At 39.9% G+C, this 20279-nt stretch overlaps 1 protein-coding gene across 1 annotated transcript in view; it reads left to right on the top strand.

Annotated features, from left to right (window-relative positions):
- LOC121943920 (whirlin-like) overlaps nucleotides 1-14964 on the top strand; it is a 116098-nt gene extending 101134 nt beyond the window's left edge. Inside the window, exons 9-12 of the mRNA XM_042487529.1 lie at nucleotides 336-1041; nucleotides 2740-2915; nucleotides 6583-6714; nucleotides 14788-14964. Of these exons, the coding sequence (XP_042343463.1) occupies nucleotides 336-1041; nucleotides 2740-2915; nucleotides 6583-6714; nucleotides 14788-14964 (1191 nt within the window). The remainder of the gene's footprint in view (nucleotides 1-335; nucleotides 1042-2739; nucleotides 2916-6582; nucleotides 6715-14787) is intronic.
- Nucleotides 14965-20279: the final 5315 nt, after the last annotated feature.

Genomic DNA, 20279 nt, shown 5'->3' on the forward strand with positions numbered 1-20279 from the left:
CATTGTAAGAAAATTATCAAAAAACAGCAACAAAAATGTCAATAATACTATATTTACATTTTTTATTACTTTATGTTAAAAATTATGTTGCAGATTTTTTTCTGGTCATTCCTTTGTTTTTATTTGTACTTTTCTTTCACTTTTTGCTGATTTTTAGGTATTTTTTGTAACTTTATTTTATTTAGTTAGTTTTTTGCAAATCTCGTACAAATTTTTGGGTTTGCCCAGGTTTCAATGGGATAAAGGCTTTTTTCATGTTGTTACTGATTAGGCTCAGAGAGGAGCTGCACCCTTCATGTGATTCATGTATATTGTGTCTGTCTTTTCATTGTCAGGATGAAATGCAGGCGTCAAGTGAATCTCCTAAATTCTTCAGGTCCGCCTCTCCCCAGGCTCAGAACAGGCCGCCCAGGGAAAAGGAGCTCAGCCGGAAGCCTTCAGCCCGGCGGTTGCAGCCCGGCTCCAGTCTGCTTTTCACTGGCCCCACCCGGCTGCTCCAGGACTGCCTCCACAAGTCGCTGAAATCCCTCCCCACCATCAACCAGCCCTCACAAGCCTCCGCCCACCACACCTGCACTGGTGCCACCCACCACACCTCCCTCAATGCACTCCATCATACCTGCCAGAGTTCCCCTCAGCTCTCTGACTCTGAACACCACAACTACCCCCATTTCGCTCATCACTTCCACCCCCATGCTGCCCACAGCCGGCCCAGTTCGGGACACCACACCTGCCCAGGCTTCCTGCACCACCGGGACTCCGCCAAGCCAGAGGTGTCTATCAAGCTCGCCTGCAGATCCAGCTCCTATGAAAAGTCCTGCATCTTGTCAAAGTCTGCATCCTCCTCCAAAGCGGCATCTCCCATACCGTCCCCTCATCTGTCACCCCATCCCTCGCCATGTCCCTCTCCATGCCCCTCGCTCATCACACCTGCTGCTCCACCCTGTAGTCCTGACCAGCCTTGCTCACCTGCCCTCACACAGAAAGTCATGATAACAGACATGAACCGGCTGTCTGCGGACTCCAGACCACAGCAAAGAGGTAAACAATACTGAGTCTGTGTCAGTGTGTGTGTGTGAGTGGCTTTGTGTGTTGTCTCTGTGTGCAGAAAAATATCTCATATATGGATCAACAAATGGGCAAAATTATTATTTGTTACAATTAACCAAAACAACATTGCTGATGTAATTTAATTAAGTAACATGTCTGTTGGTAGAAAAAATGGACCATTTGGCTGCTGTATTATTGATTTACTTATGGTGTTAATTTTCAAATATACCACATTCAGCATTTCAAATAACAATAATCTTTATCAGTTACTTTTGAATTCTGCATGATGTTAAATGACACTAGCACCAGAGTTTCTCTTTTTAACAGATATTTTTATTATTAGTAGTAGTATTATTCTTAATACTAAAGATGCTCTTCTTTTAACACAAGATGCTGTTCATAGATGCTGTTAATAGATGTTTAGTTACTTCCAGTTAAACTCAACATTCCCTACAGAGGGTTTATAGTGTTTTTTTGTCATTTTTTCCCCTTTTATTATAGAGCAGACACTGCAGTACAATGTCTTAAATGAATTTCTTCAAATTTGGCAAAAATGTTCACATGGACTCACGGATAAACTTACTAAAATTTGGTGGTCATAGGTCATGGTCACTGTGAGCTTGGGTCCATGTCAAGAAGGCCTTCTTCAAATCTGGCACAAATGCCCACTTGAACTCAAGAATGAAGTGATTCAAATTTGGTGGTTGAAGGTTAAAGGTCAAGGTCACAGCCACCTCCTCTGTCTTATTCTAATGAAAAGGATATCTTAAGAACACCTTGAGGGAATTAACTCAAATTTGGCACAAACATTACTATGACCTCCCAAAACATGTTTTTGGCGATAGCAAGAATTCATATGCTTATTATAACAAAATTTCACACAATTGTGTAATAGAAAAAAATGATGAAGTGATGACATTATGTGTTAAAAGGTCAAAGGTAAACTTTGCTGCAATATCATAATTTTTTGCAAAAAACACTTTTATGGCAATTACTTAATGCTGTAAGTCAGGAACAGAAGAGAAGACGTTCAGTCAGATACTGAATTGGTGCGACTAATCTTGAACCTGTGCTAATTGTAAAGATCTTCTGTGCTGCTTGGAGGAAAATGTGTGTGAAGCATCATGATTGTAAACTGTAACTGTAACTTGAGTGATTCGCACAGGCACAAAATGGCAAAGCTGTAATTCCAGTTTGGATTATGTGTTGCCTGTTACTGTGTACACAACTTCACAGGAGCTATTTGCCTTTTTTTTCTGAAAGTGACGTTAGACCAAAAGTCATAATGAGTACATGAAAACAGTAAAGATAAGATATGACAACTTTAGAGACAGGCTAAAAGGTAAGAAATAATCTAGTCTTGAAAAAAAGAGCTTTATACAATATACTGAATACATTAAATTACTTTATAAAAGAACTGAGCCAAAAAAACAAGTAGCAGACTAGATTGAATAAGGATTGAATTAACATTAACGGCAAACAGCTCCATCAGCCACAAGAGCAGTTTGGAGAAGTGTATACTATCATGCTAAAATATTCTGAAAATCATATAAAAATGTAATTAAATATATGTTTAGAAAAAGTTCTCTTTGCAGCTGAGGTAAATAAACTCCACTATCTGAGAACAGACAGTACCACTGTTGCTGTATGTATTCACTCTTAGTTTACTAACATTAGTGTCTCTTCCAGGGGCCACGCTGTCCCAGCTGTCAGACAGTGGCCAGACTCTGAGCGAGGACAGTGGTGTGGATATAGCCGAGGCAGGAGGCCTCAGTAAGGACGGCAGCCCTCGACCTAGCAAGAACCAGCAGGGCCATCTGGAGCAGCCAGGGGCCCATGCACCTCCTGCAGGCTCCACCAGACAAGTAAGGGTTTCACACTGTCATAAATATCTACTTCAAAGAATCACTAGATCCACAGTGTTGACTGTTTATTGTTTATTCTTAACAAGTCCAGATTGTCCTGTCCCAAGGTGACTTACTGTGTAAACCCAACCAGTAAAACTGCACTTCCTCTCCTGGCCACTTGAGGCTGGCTACACAGAATGCGTCAAAATCCACAGTGTATGCAACCTATTGGATTGCAGGGGTGCTAGCTGTTACAACGAAACAAACCCAAGCAACACTGTCTTCACAAACAGAGCAATATTTATATAGATCTCTTAATAGGATTCTATTCACTCAAAATCCGCAGGATGAGATGCATGGAAAAAGCTGTTAACAGTTCGTAGCTTTCTCTCGTAACTTCTTTGTCTTGTCCTTTCAGCCAAGTTTCTACAATGGGGGGACACTTAATAATAGGGCCAAATTTACTATTTAGAATCATGAAGAACAAGCAGGCTAAATGACATCTGTCTATCTGTACCTCCATCCTGTTCCAGCATTACAGACAGCACCACACCAACACCAGCCTGTGTCATCATTTCACCAACTAACAGCAAAAATGTCCACTTTCTTGTGTGGCTTAAAGTAATCAGACGGCAAATATGTGTAGACACCAAACAAACATTAAACCACATAACAGCATACATTTAATTAATTATGTCATCGTCACCCTCTAAATCAGTAATCAACACAGACATAGCAGAGAGTAACAATAAAAATTCCTTCCTACCTTCAATGCTTATTTTTCCAAAAACAGCCTATGAAACATCCATTGTGCCCTTGGCCTCCTTTACCCTGCTTGTTTCCTTACTCCACATGTCTCAGGCAGTTCTATGCACTTTTACAGTCCGCGACCTCTGACTTTGGCCTGCTTCGAGTCCAACTCGCTGGCAAGTTTGAAGAAAATCTATTTTAGGCTATTTTAATTCAAACCGCTATTTCAAATCACGTCAGCTCACACAACGTGCACAAAATTCCCAAACTCTGCACGCTGTGTGACCTCAAGTGCCTCTCTCTCTCTCTCATTTGATTTCAATTGGAAATAGAGACTAACAAGACAGATAATATTAAATATTAGACAAAAATGTATTTACATATTTCATTCTAACAAAGAAGGTGCTGTATCAAGATGCAGGATCCATCCTTGCAGGGGACAAGCTCTGGCCTTAGGGTATTCTTACCTTCTCATCCAAATATGCTCAATTCTAGCTAAAAAACAACCAAATAAGCAAACAACAACAAAACAAAACCCAACAAAATGATGATGACCACAATGCTAAACTTCAGGCCTCAAACCAACGTGTGACATCAAACCCAGTTACTTATCACTTTGTGACTTCATCTGTTTGGGACACTACCCTGCATCCAATCAAATCAAGAGATGAAGAAACAAGAAAAATGAAAAAGTAACACTCTGTCTCAGCTCATCTGTCTAGAGGGAAAAGTCTGAGTTGTAGAAAATCTGTCACATCCAAGTCAGACAACATGTCAAGAATCTGTCAATTAAATGTATTTCTTTCACTGTAAATCTGTATACTACAAAGAAGATGAATAAGAGCCTTATTTTGCGGACCTAGAGAATGTTAATTTTTTTTTATACCCAAAGAGTTTTATTCTTTTAAGTGTTCTCAGTTCTGAAACAGAAAATGTCTTTATATACTTTGAACATTCCCCTGGATGCTCTCGGTGTCAGCTAGAACTTTTCTCACCATTCATTATTTATGGAGCAGCTCCACACTTTATACCCTCTGATATGACAAATTTGAGCTTTAGCACTCTAGTTTTTGGATTTAGGAGACTGTTGTTCGTGTTTACCAATATTTTTGGACTGTATGTATGAATTCTGAAAATGGGCAGTTATCCTTTATGTTTTTGATATGGCATGGTCAGTTCTTATTATTTAATGTATCATAACAATAACAGTAATATGAAGAATAAAATAATGAATTTAAAAATATATTAATCAATGTAAAAAGTAAATGTATAAAATAGATTGAACTGGAAAAAAAGCAAATTGAGTAAAATAATTCAGTTTGCTTCCAGTGCACAAAAGTTTCACTGAGACATCTGGGATAATCCAAATCAAATTAGATCATGCAAGCAACAATAGAAAATAAATAGGAGAAATCGGTACAAACTCAAAAACATTAAAAGCAGATTATAAAAGTGATTTATGGCACAGATGTTTAAGCACCGAGGCCCCAGCACAGCAATATTTTGGCGGTGGCTAAATTCAGATCATAAAAACTTGTGAGTAAGAAGCCTCAGCTTTGTTTTCTGGGTGGGCACAGAGTCATTTGTCATAGTTCATTTGCTGAGTAGGACAAACTGTCTCTATAACTGTTTCAGTGCACACATTTAATCTTTAAAAATTGTCCTTGTCATGAAAAACAGCACTGTTTATCCACACGATAAACTGTAACTCTTGCATGATTTAATAATATTTCCTCAAGTTATAAACAGATTAGATAACCAGACGGGTGGCATTAATCATCACAAGTCAGATCAACTTTCTATAGGTTTTCTCTAGGTCTATACACAAGTGCTATTTTATGTGGCAGGCCTGCAAACTCATGGGATGACAAAAAAAAAGCCCTGTGGAAGAGTTTTCTCTTCTGAAAACTTTATCTTATCTGATTAAAGAGGTGATAAGAAAGTGCTCCATATAAGAAAGTGTTCCTTTGGAGGCATAATTTGCAGTTGAAAAAAGGTAATCAGTTGCAATATGTCCCAATCTATGTTTGAAAATATCACAATAACATTGTATTGTGACATTAGTTTTGTGATAATATTATATCGTGTGACCTTGGGTGATTCCCACCCCTTGTTATCGTGTATTCACACTGAAAAATTGATAAAATGAGGTGTAGTCAAGTATAGACAGTCTGCATACCAAATTCAGTTGTGTGGTCAATGGATACAGTCCTCCTACAATGCAATACACAAAGTAAATGGAGGATTTTTTTACAGCTGCAGAGACATAAAACAAGTCGCAGGTGCTGATGAAATTGAAATTTAACTGGTAGTGACATTCTAAAATTGTTGTTGATGGAGTACACATGTAAGGTGACAGAAATAGTTGAACTGTGAGGAGTTAAGTTAAATCCATGCCTGCTCTCAAATCTTCACACACCTGACAAGCTGTTCTCATGTGTTTGTACGTATACCTACAAAAAATGTATGCACCAAAATGTGTATGTAACCCACATTACGCCAGTATTTTTTGTATAACCCAAATATTTGGGAAGGCCACAATCACATGACCAATGCGCTGACAGGTGTAAAGAAGGATGTCGTCCACATAAAGAGTCACGTTGGTGTGGTGGATGGATCACAAACACAGGACTTTCCCCCACGAAACTTTGAGTTATCTAAAGACCCTTTGTCACTATGATTCTTTTGCTAAACCTAACCAAAGTTACTTTCCTGGACTAAAACTAACCTGTTATTTTACGTGAAGTATGTATCATCATTTTTGGTGCACTATTTTATTAGACAGTGTATCTCACACTGTGTAACTCCCAATTTTGACCAAAGGTGATGAGTTTCTAGGTCTGACCTATTGTACATCTACAAAGTTTTGCAATCGTGACAGTATAAAGTTCGACCTTGCTCTCAGTTGCTCTTGCTTCTAACTCTTGTGTCCCAGCAGACTGGCTCACCGGTCCCAGTGCCCACTGCTACCTTGGTACGAGTCGTGAAAAATGCCAACACCCTTGGTATCGCTATAGAGGGGGGAGCCAACACTCGTCAACCTTTGCCACGCATAGTCACCATTCAGGTGAGATAACAGTACAATATGGATTGGTTGATTTATGGTTTGGAGCCATTGTTAAATTCCAAGAGTGTGAGTGACTGTTTTGTGTTCAGAATCCTTAAATACTAGTGTACATGACTTGAATAGAAATCGATGCAGAGCAAATATTCACTCCAGTGCATTAACAGTGTCCTTTCTGCTTTAAAAGAAAATCTGTCTTCATTCAGCATCTGATTATAAGATTGCATTTGTTTGGCACAGTCAGCATTGTTATGCAGTGCACAAATACTCCTCTTGATAGTTCTCTGCAACACCTTTCACATTCTGTTAAGTCCAAAAATGTACAAAGACAGCAAAGCAGTACATTTCCATAAGAAAAGTGTTCTATATGGGCTTAGAGTAAAAGGTGATAACATCAGCCACAATCACTGCATGAGTTATAGCCTCGGGGACCTCAGCAGTAACCACCCCCCCCACACACACACACACACCTCCAACCCAGCTCTTTTGTAAATGGGGCTTGAGGAATTTGCTTGTCGGCACAGTGATTTTCATAACAATGATTCCTTTCACCTGCCTTTGTGAGTCTCAGACAGTGGATGACATTGACTGTCACTCAGTATGCCGATGACCCTCACAGTCATTTAGCAGCTTGTCAAACACAACATCCTCTATAATCAGCATGACATTGCATATTCAGGTGATTATATTCCTGTGAAATCAAGGGGCTGTAATCTAATTACACTCACATTCTGAGAGGTTGCACACAGTCATCGGAGTCACTGTCATTGTAGAAATAGACTATAGTGTATGACTTAATTAATATTGGTTTATCTATTTTTAGCCTTTTTTAAAGCAAGCTTGGCAGACAAAGGAGTTGAAAGAGTTGGCAGTTGGCTTGGAGGTGAAGACCTTTATAATACCAACACATGGTCCAACAGAAATGAAACCTGCTCTGTAAATCACATTTGGTGATATGACAGGTCATCAGTTCATTGAGAGAGTACTCCACACATTATCATGGTAGTCCAATAGCATTGTCAGACCCAACGATTGACAATTTCTGTAAAAGGTGTCAATATTAGTGGAGCAGAACCAGAGATGTCATCATTTGTATTCCATGCATTCTTGCTCCTGGCTATGTAAAAACCTGGTTCCTACATTACCCATAATGCAACATAGTCAGTTCAGTCAGAAATTCCAGTGACATCCCTTGAGGCAATTTATCAGACTTCAAAAAGCTCCCTTTTGTCATGGGTGGTGAACAAAGGTAACAAGGGAAGTACCTCAATGCAGACAAATCAGGCAGATGGAATCAGTTCTCTGATTTAATGGAGAAGATACATAAGCTTATGGAGTGACAAGGGACTCAATCAAATTGAGGAAGCCAACAGCAAAAAACCCAAAAATTGGTGGCCTGGACAGCCAAGGAGTAGGAGACCACAAGCAGATGCTGTGGGAACTGGATGTAGGTGGCACAAGAGACCTCAGTTGGATGACCTGGGGGCTTGGCGGAGAGGTCCAGTGGAGATCTTTAGGGACCAGCCGGACATTAGTGGAGGTAGACAACTGTAGGTTTGGATGAACCGGCAGGATGTTGGCGGAGATGGTCAATTGAGGCTCTGGACAATCTGTCAGTGGAGATGACCAACCAAGAGTGTGGATGTTCTGGCAGGGTTCAGGCTGGATATCAGCAAGGATGGCCAACTGGGGTTTACAAACACCATATATGATGCTAGAAGTTTGCTGAAATACTACTAAATAGTAGGGCTAGTTGGTGAACTACTGTAGCTGGCAAGCAAACAGAGTTGTCACTTGGGAATATGTAAGTGCCAGTCATTTGCTATACAGTAGCTCAATAACTGGCTTGCTATGTCAGTCAGATCAAAAAGTTTATTAGCTGCTAATACTGGTATCAGTCAGTCAGATTGCGGGATGCAGTGTATGATCACAGACTGGAGCAGCATAAAGGGGGGCTTCATTGCAGTCCTATAGCACAGTCTCTTTGTAAAAGCAGTCACTGTGTCAAACATACACTGGCCCACCCACTCAAAGGCTTCACCCCCAAACTGAGGAAGCCACTTTGTGCCTTTTTAAGTATGTAAGTTTGTGAGTTTGTTCAGTTTGACTGTTTTTATGTTGAACTGATATGAAAATAATAAACACAACACAAAAAATAAAACCTGCTTACTGAGCTTCCTTGCTTACAGTGTGTGTGATAAGGCCTGGTTTTGCTTGGCTGGAACAGCTGGACAGTGCTGTGTGCAGTTTGACGCCTTCGGAAACATCCTCTGCGTTGACATGTGGTTTCGATGCCTGACCAAAAAGAAAAACAATGGCTGCGTTTGGAAATCAAATGTACTTGGCATCAAAATTTGGTCCAGTTTCCAGCACTCACTCGTGCACAAAGATTTCTCTGACTCATGACAAATCTCTCACTGTCTTTAAGAGCTGACTAGTCTCTGTTTTCCTGTCCCTCCTTTGTTATGGTCAGAGATCCACAGAGATCCAAAATCTAGGCCACAGGTGTCCTTGCTAATCAGGAGCGGCTGGGTGCACCTGTGATGTTTCCATGTATAGGGAGGTTGACTTTTCCCTGCTCAGCTGGTTGTGTGTCTTAAGAGAGTCAACCCCTTCAGTTGGCTTTCTGTGTTTTTTGTTTTAAGTGGAAGTCTGAGCTGAGTGTGTGTTGGAAATGTGATTCTTCATTTGCCCCCCCCCCAACTCAGTAACTCCCACTTTACTAGGGTGTAGGGATGATAGATAGGGCTGGAGTGGAGCACCCTGTAGCATTCCTCTCAAAAAACCAAGTCCTAGCCAGGTGTGCTACTCTACTGAGAGGGAGATGCTTGCTTTGGCACAGTGGGCTGTGTCCTCTCTCCGCACTTCCCTCCCAGATACACACACAACAACATGACAGCAAGTGTTAATGACAATGAAGAGTACATTCTCAAAAGAGGCACAGTCTTGTGTCTCATCAGTCGTTCAGAACTAGTTTAGTTTTGCGGCGTCAAACAAACCACTGTCCGCTGTAAAGTTTGTTTAAAGGCTGTTGCAACCAGAGGCATTTCAACATCTAAGACATAGGCGCGTAGCCGAGTGGGAGAAATGTGTCTCACTATGAGATGCACACACAGCAGGTATAAAGCAGCCTGCATCAGTGGAATTATTTTCTCATTGTGTCCCGTATGACAGGAAAGAGACCTACTGCAAAACTTCTACTCATGCAGTTGCGCTGCATATCGACCGATTTGTGTCCTTTCTGTGTGGATTTTGCATGTTCTCCCCCTATTTGCGGTTTCCTCTGGGTGCTTCGGTTTCCCCCACCCCCATCAAAAACATGTACATTAGGTTTATCCACCTGTCGGTGCTCCTGACCAAGGTGCCGGCAGAAGATATGACGTTGGTCGTGCTGCTCAATGCTCCACAAGGACGAGTTACATGCAGAGAACAGTTTCACTGTACAATGTACATGTGACAGTAAAGAAATCCCACTTTACATTCATTTTGGGACCAGTTCTTTTGTTCGGGTTAGGGTTATTATATCATTTTGACAGAATCAGTGGCTGGCCACGTTTTGGAAACCAAAGGGTCCAATTTTGCTTTCGACCTCTTGTCCATGTGCAGTGTTTTCTTAGTTTCCCAAATTGTGACCTGCATCCTTCAGGTTTTGTATTGTGGGGAAACATAACTCCTTTGAAATATAAATGTCAAGTTTTAGCATAACTGAACTGTTGTGACTAAACTGAACACTGATGTTACCCGTCAGGGGGGCTTAAAACCTGTTAATGCGTTGAGGCTTTTCTAAGAAGCTGCCTATTAGGACCTCAGCCTTGTCCTCTAGTTATCAGAGCTGCTGCGTTGAAGCAACTCGGGGTTAATGCCTTGCTCATAGGCATTTTAGTGATGCTTGTAGAGCAGCTGGAAGTGTGTCTGATTAATTGCCCTACTCAAGAGTTTCTTGGCCACACTGAAGCATTAAAATGCATTATTAGTGGCCTGCATGCCCTGCAGTGATGTCTTCAGCTGCTACTACAGCTGCGTAATTGAATGTCACAGCTAATAAACCTGTCCAGCTCCGAGGATTAAATTGAACCAGGCAACATTGGCAGATGTCCTGTTTGTCTTAAATGGAGGAAGGATCAATGAGTGAATGGATGGATTTATTAACCCTGCGGCTCTGTTGGGCTGCCCAGTAGAAGAAGGGCAAATGGTCATGTACTGTACACACCGAGACAGACACACACAGACCCTACTGTGCTGACAAATGACTCATCTCAGTCATCAAGTCAGATCCTCCACTTTCTTCAATAGCTGACAGATCTTTAAGATGTCAAGTATGAAAGCAAACCACCAGTTAAACTATATGACCTTCAGAATCCATCTGAAGTACAGGAATGAAAAAAAAATGTCTTTTTCAAGTAGGCAGTTGGAAGGACTGAGATTTATAGATTGCATTCACAATCCCAGTACTTAAAAGCTGCATTTATTGAATTGTTTTGGCCTTGAGTTTAGTGAAAGAAACTAAAAACACAACACAGATGTGGTCTGGAAACTTCAGGAATTAAACAGACGGGTCAACTGAGGTGCAGATGTGTGCAGCAGGAAAACAGCAGTGGGGAGAGCCAACAGGTTCTTATCCTAAATTGTCACATACCACTTTGCATACTCTCACGTCTACATATTACGCTCAAGGTATCCTTCTGCGTCTGCTGTTGACATTTCAGGATGCTGGGATGTCAGTAAAAGCACATGGTGGGATTATGCTACAAAAGTATGTATAACTTTAGGCAACAAAAGCACATGGCAACCAACGCTGGGACGTCAATAAACGCACATGCTTAGGTTTAGGCAAAAAGGGCACATGGTAATATGTAAAAAAAAACATCACGTTCAAACAGGAAGCAAACACCGGACTTCCACATGAAAGTCCTGGGTTTTTTTGACCCATCCACAGCCCCGACAGTACCTGTAGTGTTTAAACTTGACGTCATCCAGCCACATATCATGTCATGCAGACGTGACTGCATGATATGCGACCACGTGTCAACTGACGCCGATGCTGCTGCTGCAGTTGCCATACGGCGGCGGATCATAACACTGCGGTTTTGTCCAGCCACAGTCCAGCAGCGTAAATGAAACAGCTTTTAAAGGCTTTTGGTGTTGGGATCTTGTGCCAAAATCACTGCAAAAGCGGCGGTATTTGACAACTTCTTAATGAGAACAGGCTGGGAAAGAACACATTGTGCTTGCACAGTGCGCTGGGTGAGTTTGGTGAAAGGATGTTTGGGATGAACACTGAGCTCAAGTTCACAAAGAGGAACCTTGTATATGTCTCCAGAGATTTGAGGTGTTGTAAGGTGTAGTGCAGTCCCATGCTGACTGCATCATCCACTGAGCTGTGTGCCCACGAGACAAACTGCAGGGGTCCAGCAGGTGCCTGCTGTGTTGTTCAGGGGGGCCAACACCAGTCTCTCAATTGATTTAAAGACCACAGACGTCAGAACGACGAGCCTGCTGTCATATTATCCACTGATGGAGCGTTTCTAAGGGAATGATTGTAGAGCATTTAAAGCAGGAGGAGACATCAGCTCCAGTAATCTGACAGACCCTCAGGCAGGAGGGAGACAGGCTGTGTGGGCCAGGTGCCTTCCTTGTCCCCTGTCTGTTAAAGAGCTGACACACATCAGCTTCACAGATCCTGAGTGCAGGTGGGGGGTTCATTGGAGAGGGGATGGCAGGGGGTGCAGGTGAATGTGTGATGTCTGAGTCACAGTGGGTTAAGGGTGTGAAGATGGGTTTGTCAAACCTGCACTGAAGCACATTTAGGTCATCCGCTAGTTGATGGTTCTCCACAGTGTGTGTGTGGGGAGGGGTGGGGGGTGGTCTCCTAGTCTTTATGGCTAAAATTCTAATTTATTGCTTCACTGTAATTGTTAATAATGCCTTTCTTTGACTATGGTGACATTATAAATATGCATGCTTCACCCACCACTTTGATGCCGCTTCATGCCGTGTATCATAGTGCTTTGCATTTTATAACTGGTGATGGGTATCTTACTCACCACAGCTTATTATACAAAAAAGTTGGTTGGCCCTCTCTCTCAGCTCGTAGGGAACCGCACTGCCTCTTGTTTATCTCTAAAGTGCTCTGTGGCAAGCAACCGCCATATTTGTCCTCACTACTAAATTTTAGAAATATAAATTATCAAACATGTTCAGACACTCACATCAGACTGTGGGTTCCTTGCATGAATTCAGAGTTAAGACAAACTGCTTTCTGTTTGTACGTCCCTAATAAATAGAACAGGCTCCAGGACACACTTAAACTACACAAACTAGTCCCCACATAGAAACATTCAGAGCTCTGCTAGAAGATATTTCGTACAAATTGTACAAATATGTTTTAATTAGTCTTTTAAATGTTATGTTTGTATGCATGTGTGTATGTAAATATGTTTGTATGTTTGTATGTATGTACACATGTAAGCATGTTTATACCTGTCTAAGTTTGTAACGATTTTGTAATGATGTTATCTTGTTTACAGGGCATCCTTGCAAATGAGAGCTTGTTCTCAAGGGCCCTCCCTGTCTAAATAAAGAAAATATATGTGCATATGACAGCAAAGAACTCAAACTTTACTGTACCAGTTTAATCAAGGATAAATACTCAGAAATGTATATTTCAGTATTTCCTACAAATTCTCAGCAAAAATGACTTAAATACCTGCAATAACAGAGTTTTGAGCATTCAGGAGTGTGTATGTTCATGGATTAAAGTCAGTCAAAAGTACTTAAAAAAGATATTCTCCAAATCTGACATTGACATGCATTACAGTAATATAACTGGGTCTTTTCAGCTGCAGTGGTTTCTTCCATCTACTTTTTATGCTGAAATAGCAGCTGGACTGTATCTAAGCTCAATTTAGAATAGGTGTGCATGAAACAGAGGCAATAATCTGTAAACGAAAACCATGTAGAGCTGGTTTAATCATGCAGGCCTCCATCACCAAGCCAGAGTGCAGAGGAGCGTTAAACAAGCAGGCCTGTTGCCAAGATTTTAGAAATACTGAGGTCATGAGTCCAGAACTATAGATTCTGTATATTTTTATTTCTCCATACAGATATTTAAATGTTGGTTTAACACCGTATGTAACAGAATTCTGATGGAAAAATGCTGCATTCATTTTTTGCCATTATTTTGGCCCTATTCAAGCAAATAAACCCTAGAAATTTAGTGCAAAAATTATATATTAAAAACTTGAAAAATCAAATAAAAAATTCTGCCACTACCCTGCCTTTAAAGGAAAAAAAATTATCGGTATAGCACTTCTTAAAGGTTGTGTTTGTAACTTAAGAAAGGCAGTTGATTAAGTCAAAAGGTGTCATTCCCAGGTCATCAAATACTCTTGTTTTGGGTTGGCAGTCAGACTGAACCACCAACCCAAAGCATACAGCACTTTTGAAACACACAATTACAAATGTTTTTAAATACTGACAAAATTAGCCACACATAAATAAACTGCAAATGCACAGTCACCTTTGGATTTAAAATAAGGACAAAGAACATATCAAAGACCTTTAGCGTAAGATTATTTAACAGCTAGAATAGAGGCTCACAACTCCACTATATATGCAGAGACCACACCATGCAAGGCCTAGTATTTAATTTGTTAAATTTTAAAACAAACTCTGCGTTTTAATTGAAGCCAATGAAGGCCAGAATTGGGTTGCTGATGGTCTGATTAAGGTGTGCGCTAAAGGGTTCCAAGACTGAATGAGTTCAGTAATATGGGGTTCAAATGTTTGTCTATACCGAGATTCTCAAAGGTGGTTTTCAAGTTAATAGTAATGGGAATTATAAAGTGACTGAACTGCTTAGTAAAATAATTGAAACCGATCAAAAAGGTCTCAGAGAAGTAGTTGTGTGTTGTCAGCATAGCGATGGTAAAATAGTCAGTGGGAGGGCTTAAGCAGATTGCCCAGAGAGAGAATATATTATGAATCTGTCACTAGATGGACCTATCTTCCTAATTGTTGTCTTATTAAATTATTGTCTGTCTTCCCTTCTCCCCCTGTTCATGTCCCTGTTGACAGAAAGGAGGCTCAGCTCATAACAGCGGTCAGCTGAAGGTGGGTCATGTCATCCTGGAGGTCAACGGCATTCCCCTGAGAGGACGGGAGCACAAAGATGCTGCCCAGATCATAGCTGAGGCTTTCAAGACCAAGGAGAAGGACTACATCGACTTCCTGGTAGTTGAGCCAGGACTCTAATATGAAGACTTTGCACTTGATGCAGGTTGGCTGAAGAGGACACCTTTGAGGGAACCATATGAACTTCACATGAAGTATCCAATAATCATGGCCCTCATTTTGTTTTCAGGGAAAGGATTCATGGAAAGATATTTGTTGATTGCACTCTATCGAGATTTGCACAATTTAAATCTAGAAAAGGATATTTCATTAATATTTGCCATGAAAGTAAAAGGTGCATCAAATGTTATTTGTTTCTGTTTCATTCGTTTCCAGACCCTTAAACCCCGCACCAGGAGGGCCAGGTTAGTACTGATTTATCAAAAACAGCCAATTATGTCACAGTCAGCAAGTCAGTCTTCAAGTGTCTTGCTTTTTTTTTTTTTGTTCTTGTGACAATTTGGGGAAGCAGAGCAGCTCTGGAGGCAGATGTAGCTCTTAAAAGATAAACTGATCAACAACAAGGATTTTGTCTTTTTCATTTTCATTTAAAAGAATGTACTCTGAAAGTTAAATACTCTGATATTTCAGTATGAAGACAAACAAAAGCAAAGCAGTCAAAGTAAAAAGCAAAAAAACTTGACCACACATGTTAAAAATGAACAAAATGTTTAGCCAGATTAGCTAATACTTCATACGGAGGTAAAAACAAAAGTGAGGACATTCAAAATAAAAGTAACTTCAGAAGAAAAGTGCACTCGATAGTGTGCATTTATTCACCAGTCAGCTACAGCCAATCTAGGCAATGCATGTGGTGCAGCTGACTCCCTTTCATCAATCACTTGATCTATAAGTTGAATGAGCCACTTGAGGTCAGCTGATGTAGCTGCGATGTGAGCTGACCTTGACACCACGGCCTGCCTTAACTAACGCTATACTAATGTTTTGAGCCACGATGGCCAAAATGTAACCTGCCATAGAGCAGGTAAGGCTGCTTGTCTTTAATTGTGGCCCCTACCTGATTGACTAAGAAGATTGAGGAGTCAGCAGTCAATGGCAGTTTAAAACTGTCTATAAAAACGGGTTTTTCAACAATTGTGAATTGCTGTAACCCACGAGAACCTTGAATGTACAGTAATAAATGTGCCACAAAATATAAATCTGATAGGTCCAGTATTATGCAAAATTGGCTGTGGACAGACAGATTGACACACGACTGAACGCATGATCCCTAGCTAAGATAAAAATCCATCATTGCACTGGAACCAGTTGTGCACACTGTTAGTGATATTTTAAGTGTGTTCACTTTTGGTTTTACCTCTAAATAAAGCAGTAGTAAATCTAGCTAACCTAGACTGTAAATAACCTGTCTACAAACCTCATCACAAATCTTTCTTGTGTTCCTTTCACATATCTTTTGATGGAACTACATCCTAAGGTCTTTTATTTAGATAAATTTGACCTCAACTGGCAGAGAAGAAATTATTTTTTACATAATTAGGTGCAGTGGTCAAAGTATAAATAAAAATATCAAGTAAATGACTATGGAAATTCAGCAGATTTGATGAAGATAAAAGTGTGCCTACTGTATGTGCTTGTTCAGTTATCAAAAGTATAAGATTCCATAATTCTAGCTTCCCTCTCTTATTGCTTACCTTTTCATTGAGGTTTGGTCAAACACTGATTAGACAAGATAAGAGACAACTGAAATCCGGACACCTGACCAACCATCAGTTCTTAATAAGCATATCATGGCAAATTGACAAAATCATAGTATTTGTCATCATTTAAGCCTTAAAAGAAGAGTTTATAAGAGGACTTAATGAGTTGAAGCCTTTAATACTTTAATCGACTACTACTTTAATTGACAAGATCAAACCATATCAAACAGATAACACTAGCAGCTCCATCACATTGACCAAAATGGTGCTTTTATTTTTAAAGCATATCAGTGTGTAACCCATCACTGTCATTTTTAAGATGTCCATTTTGTAACATTGTTTCATTATTTCAGAAAGATTGCCATATGTACTTCAATAGCTATAACACAAATGTAAATGGTATGATAGTTTGTATATAATGTAGATTGAAATTGCTCTACACAACTTTTTATAATATTGAATAGTTTACAGTAGGAGAGAATTTATTATTTCCCAATATTATAATACTACTTTACATCATACATATTTTTGTTCACATCTTCCCCATATAACTTGTAGTGCAGAATGTGGCATGTTCTATATGAAACCACGTCCATACATTGGCATGGTGGAGATCAATGAAGGTCCTAAATGAATAAGTATGTCCCGCACTCTGTGGGATGCTGATGAGGACTGAGACTCAGTAGTGATGGATCGGTAAACTGCTAATACACTAATACAGCAAACACTGATCAGGTTGGAGTATCCTGTCATAATTAAGTGTGCACACACACCTTGTGGAACAGAGCTCATATGATAATGGTTAATGTTTTAAAAACGTTCTTAAGGTTATGCAGCAAATAAGTAAGTATATTCCTAAGGTACACTGATGTATCTTGGGTAGTCTTACATATGTTTCGTTGTTGAAATAACTACATTTTCTTTTGGTTTCACCTGGGACACAAACACCAATTGTTGGAAGTCCTGTGTAAGCTGAATTCCTTGCTTTTTATACTACGTCACCTGAATTCATCCTTTGCTCTGCTAATAATTGCTACGGCCACAGAGATAAAAAAAATAAAAATAAAAATGAAAAAAATGTTTTAAAAAAATGTAAATGTGAATCATAATTGCTACCTGTAAAAAATGTGGTCATAAAAACAGCCTTTCAACAGATTAGCATGGTTGAATGGTTGAATTTTTTAATCTAAAATTAATAAGCTGCTGAAATATTACAAACACAATATAAACTATCTGCAGATTATCCCCAAAAGTGTTACCCAAATTTATGACCCAGAAAAAAAAAGTAAAAAACTGTAGAGGTAAAGTTTACCATGCAGAATAAATGACTACTTCCAGCAAGAAGATGCTATTGCTTGTATTATGGGAAATGTAGAAGGCTAAAGGTCAAACCCATTATTTCTACTCATTATGATCTACAGAATAACTTTATTTCATAATCAATTTTTAATTTTACTTACTGACACCCAAATCAATGTGCCGCAGCTTATTTACCAGAAGCATGTTGGTGCTGACAGCAGAGGGTTGTTAACTGCAGTGGGTCTTAACCTCTGCTGTAGAAAAGAGCAGAACAGTCAGTCGTATATGTGGCTTTCATTCAGCCTGTTTCTTCCAAAGCGTTTACTTGTTCAATACAGCTGAGACAATTTTTAGTTGCGTTTCATAACCACATTCCAAAGTAATACAGTAGAACCAAGTCATTCAAAATGAGACATTAGTACAGTAGTAAATGCTTTGAAAAATGTATTTTGGGCAGATTCTATTTATGATGGTTATATTATATTTTTGTAATCTAATGACATAATCCCTCTACAGTGAGATAATAGCGATTAGTAGAGAGATGTAGGAGTTTAGTGATAACATGTATGACTAATGCAGCACTGAAGTGTCTGGATTCGAGGGTATTGTCGGGGAGAATATTGTGCTATTTTAACAGTGTGTAAATGAGACTATGTTTTTATTTATTTTTTGTTTTTGTGAATGCCAACTGTTCGAAATTCATATGTCTTGTACAGGAAAGGTTGCACATAGGTTTATAGAGATGTAAATACAGTAAATGAAGAGAGGTTAGAAAATTTTATTTAATACAATTACGTAACCCCTTTGTGGCTGATGTAACTGCTAACATCTCTTGTGTGTTTCCCTTTTCATATGCTATCACAGCTGTCCCACCACAGAACTATCCTCCTGAACAAGTCACTTATTCTTGTATGGGTTTGTGCAATCTTTATTTTTTTTTTTTAAATGGCAAAAAGATATAGGCTACTTCCAAATATTCCACAAACAGTTCCTGAAGACACAATAAAAACAAGTCTGCTAAAACTAAAATGGTCATGTTATGTTGCATTTTTGGTGTCAAGAAATAAGATGAGAAGGAGTTGTTGGGAGTTTTATACATCCACTCTGGCGATAACTGTGGCCAGAGGCATTCTGTTTTCAGGTTGTCTGTCTGTCCATCCTCACATATGTTAATCCATCCTGTTGTCATGAATGTGACAAAAGAGACCTTGAGGGATTTTTTTTTTTATCAAATTTTGCAGAAATGTCCATTTGGACTTAACAATTAACTGATTATATTTTGGTGGTTAAAGGTCAAGATCACATCTGTGCGTCTGTGTTATTCTTGTGAATACACCACTCGTGAAAAAAGTGCTTAAAAAACGTGTTAGGCCTAAAGAGCACTTTGGATTCAAAAAGAAAAAAAATGATGCTATGTATAGATTAACGCATGGTTTAATACAGGTATAATTCAGCCCTGTATGGGTTTGGTGCAGATTCTCATCACTCTTTGATGGTGCTCTAGGCCTTAGGTCACAATACCAAAAGGCACCTACACGTTCGCATGACATGCCACTGGGCAGCATCAGGTGAGAACACAGCTGGACAGAACCGGTGTTAATATACGCTGTCAGATGTCGGGACAGCACCTGCCACATCCACATGATGCACGCACGGGCGGTGTCACTTCAGAACGCTGCTTGACGTTACCCGTCGTGCATGTGGAACGCGGAAGGATGTCGTCAGATTGAAATATTGCCAGCATCAATGTAAAAAGCAGTGTAAGGGTGCTTTTTGGGTGGGTGAGAGGGGCGATGGATGGGTCCCTCAAACGCAATGGTGGGATTCTAGTGTTTACTTCCTGTCTGAAGTGCTGTTTTTTTACACTCCTTACCATGTACCTCCATGCCCTAAACCTAACCATACATGCCACATGCTCATTTTGTTGACGTTCTGTCATCGGCTGTCATATATTTGTGTTGTCTAAACATAACTATGCACCACGTCAAAAATGTACACAGCAGAAGGAGATGGATACTTAAAACGTTATATATAGACATGGAAGTCAACTGTAAAGCAGTAACATGCCCACATGGGATGAGAATGTGTTGACAGTACCTACACGGACAAATTCAGAAAACCAGGTTGTGGACCAGAGACAGAATTAGACTTCCATAACCTCTATTTTATCCTATTCACAGTAACCTTTGTGCAAATAAGAATGGTTACTGTAGTGTGGAGTGGTTCTGGAGGCAGAGTGAAAAGCTGGAAAGTTCAGTTCCCCAGTGAAGATGTAAAGTGCAAGCAAATGCCTCAGAAAACCTCCAGCCTCCACAATGCCCAGAACAGAGGAGCCACAGAAACCCCTGCTGATTTGCATCTGTCACGGTTCACAAACAGAAGCTGCAGCTTGGTGGAAAATATCCAATTAGTGTTGAATTGTGAGGCCCTTGGCAT

This window comes from Plectropomus leopardus, chromosome 6 (assembly GCF_008729295.1).
Source record: "Plectropomus leopardus isolate mb chromosome 6, YSFRI_Pleo_2.0, whole genome shotgun sequence".
Classification (NCBI taxonomy): Eukaryota; Metazoa; Chordata; class Actinopteri; order Perciformes; family Serranidae; genus Plectropomus; species Plectropomus leopardus.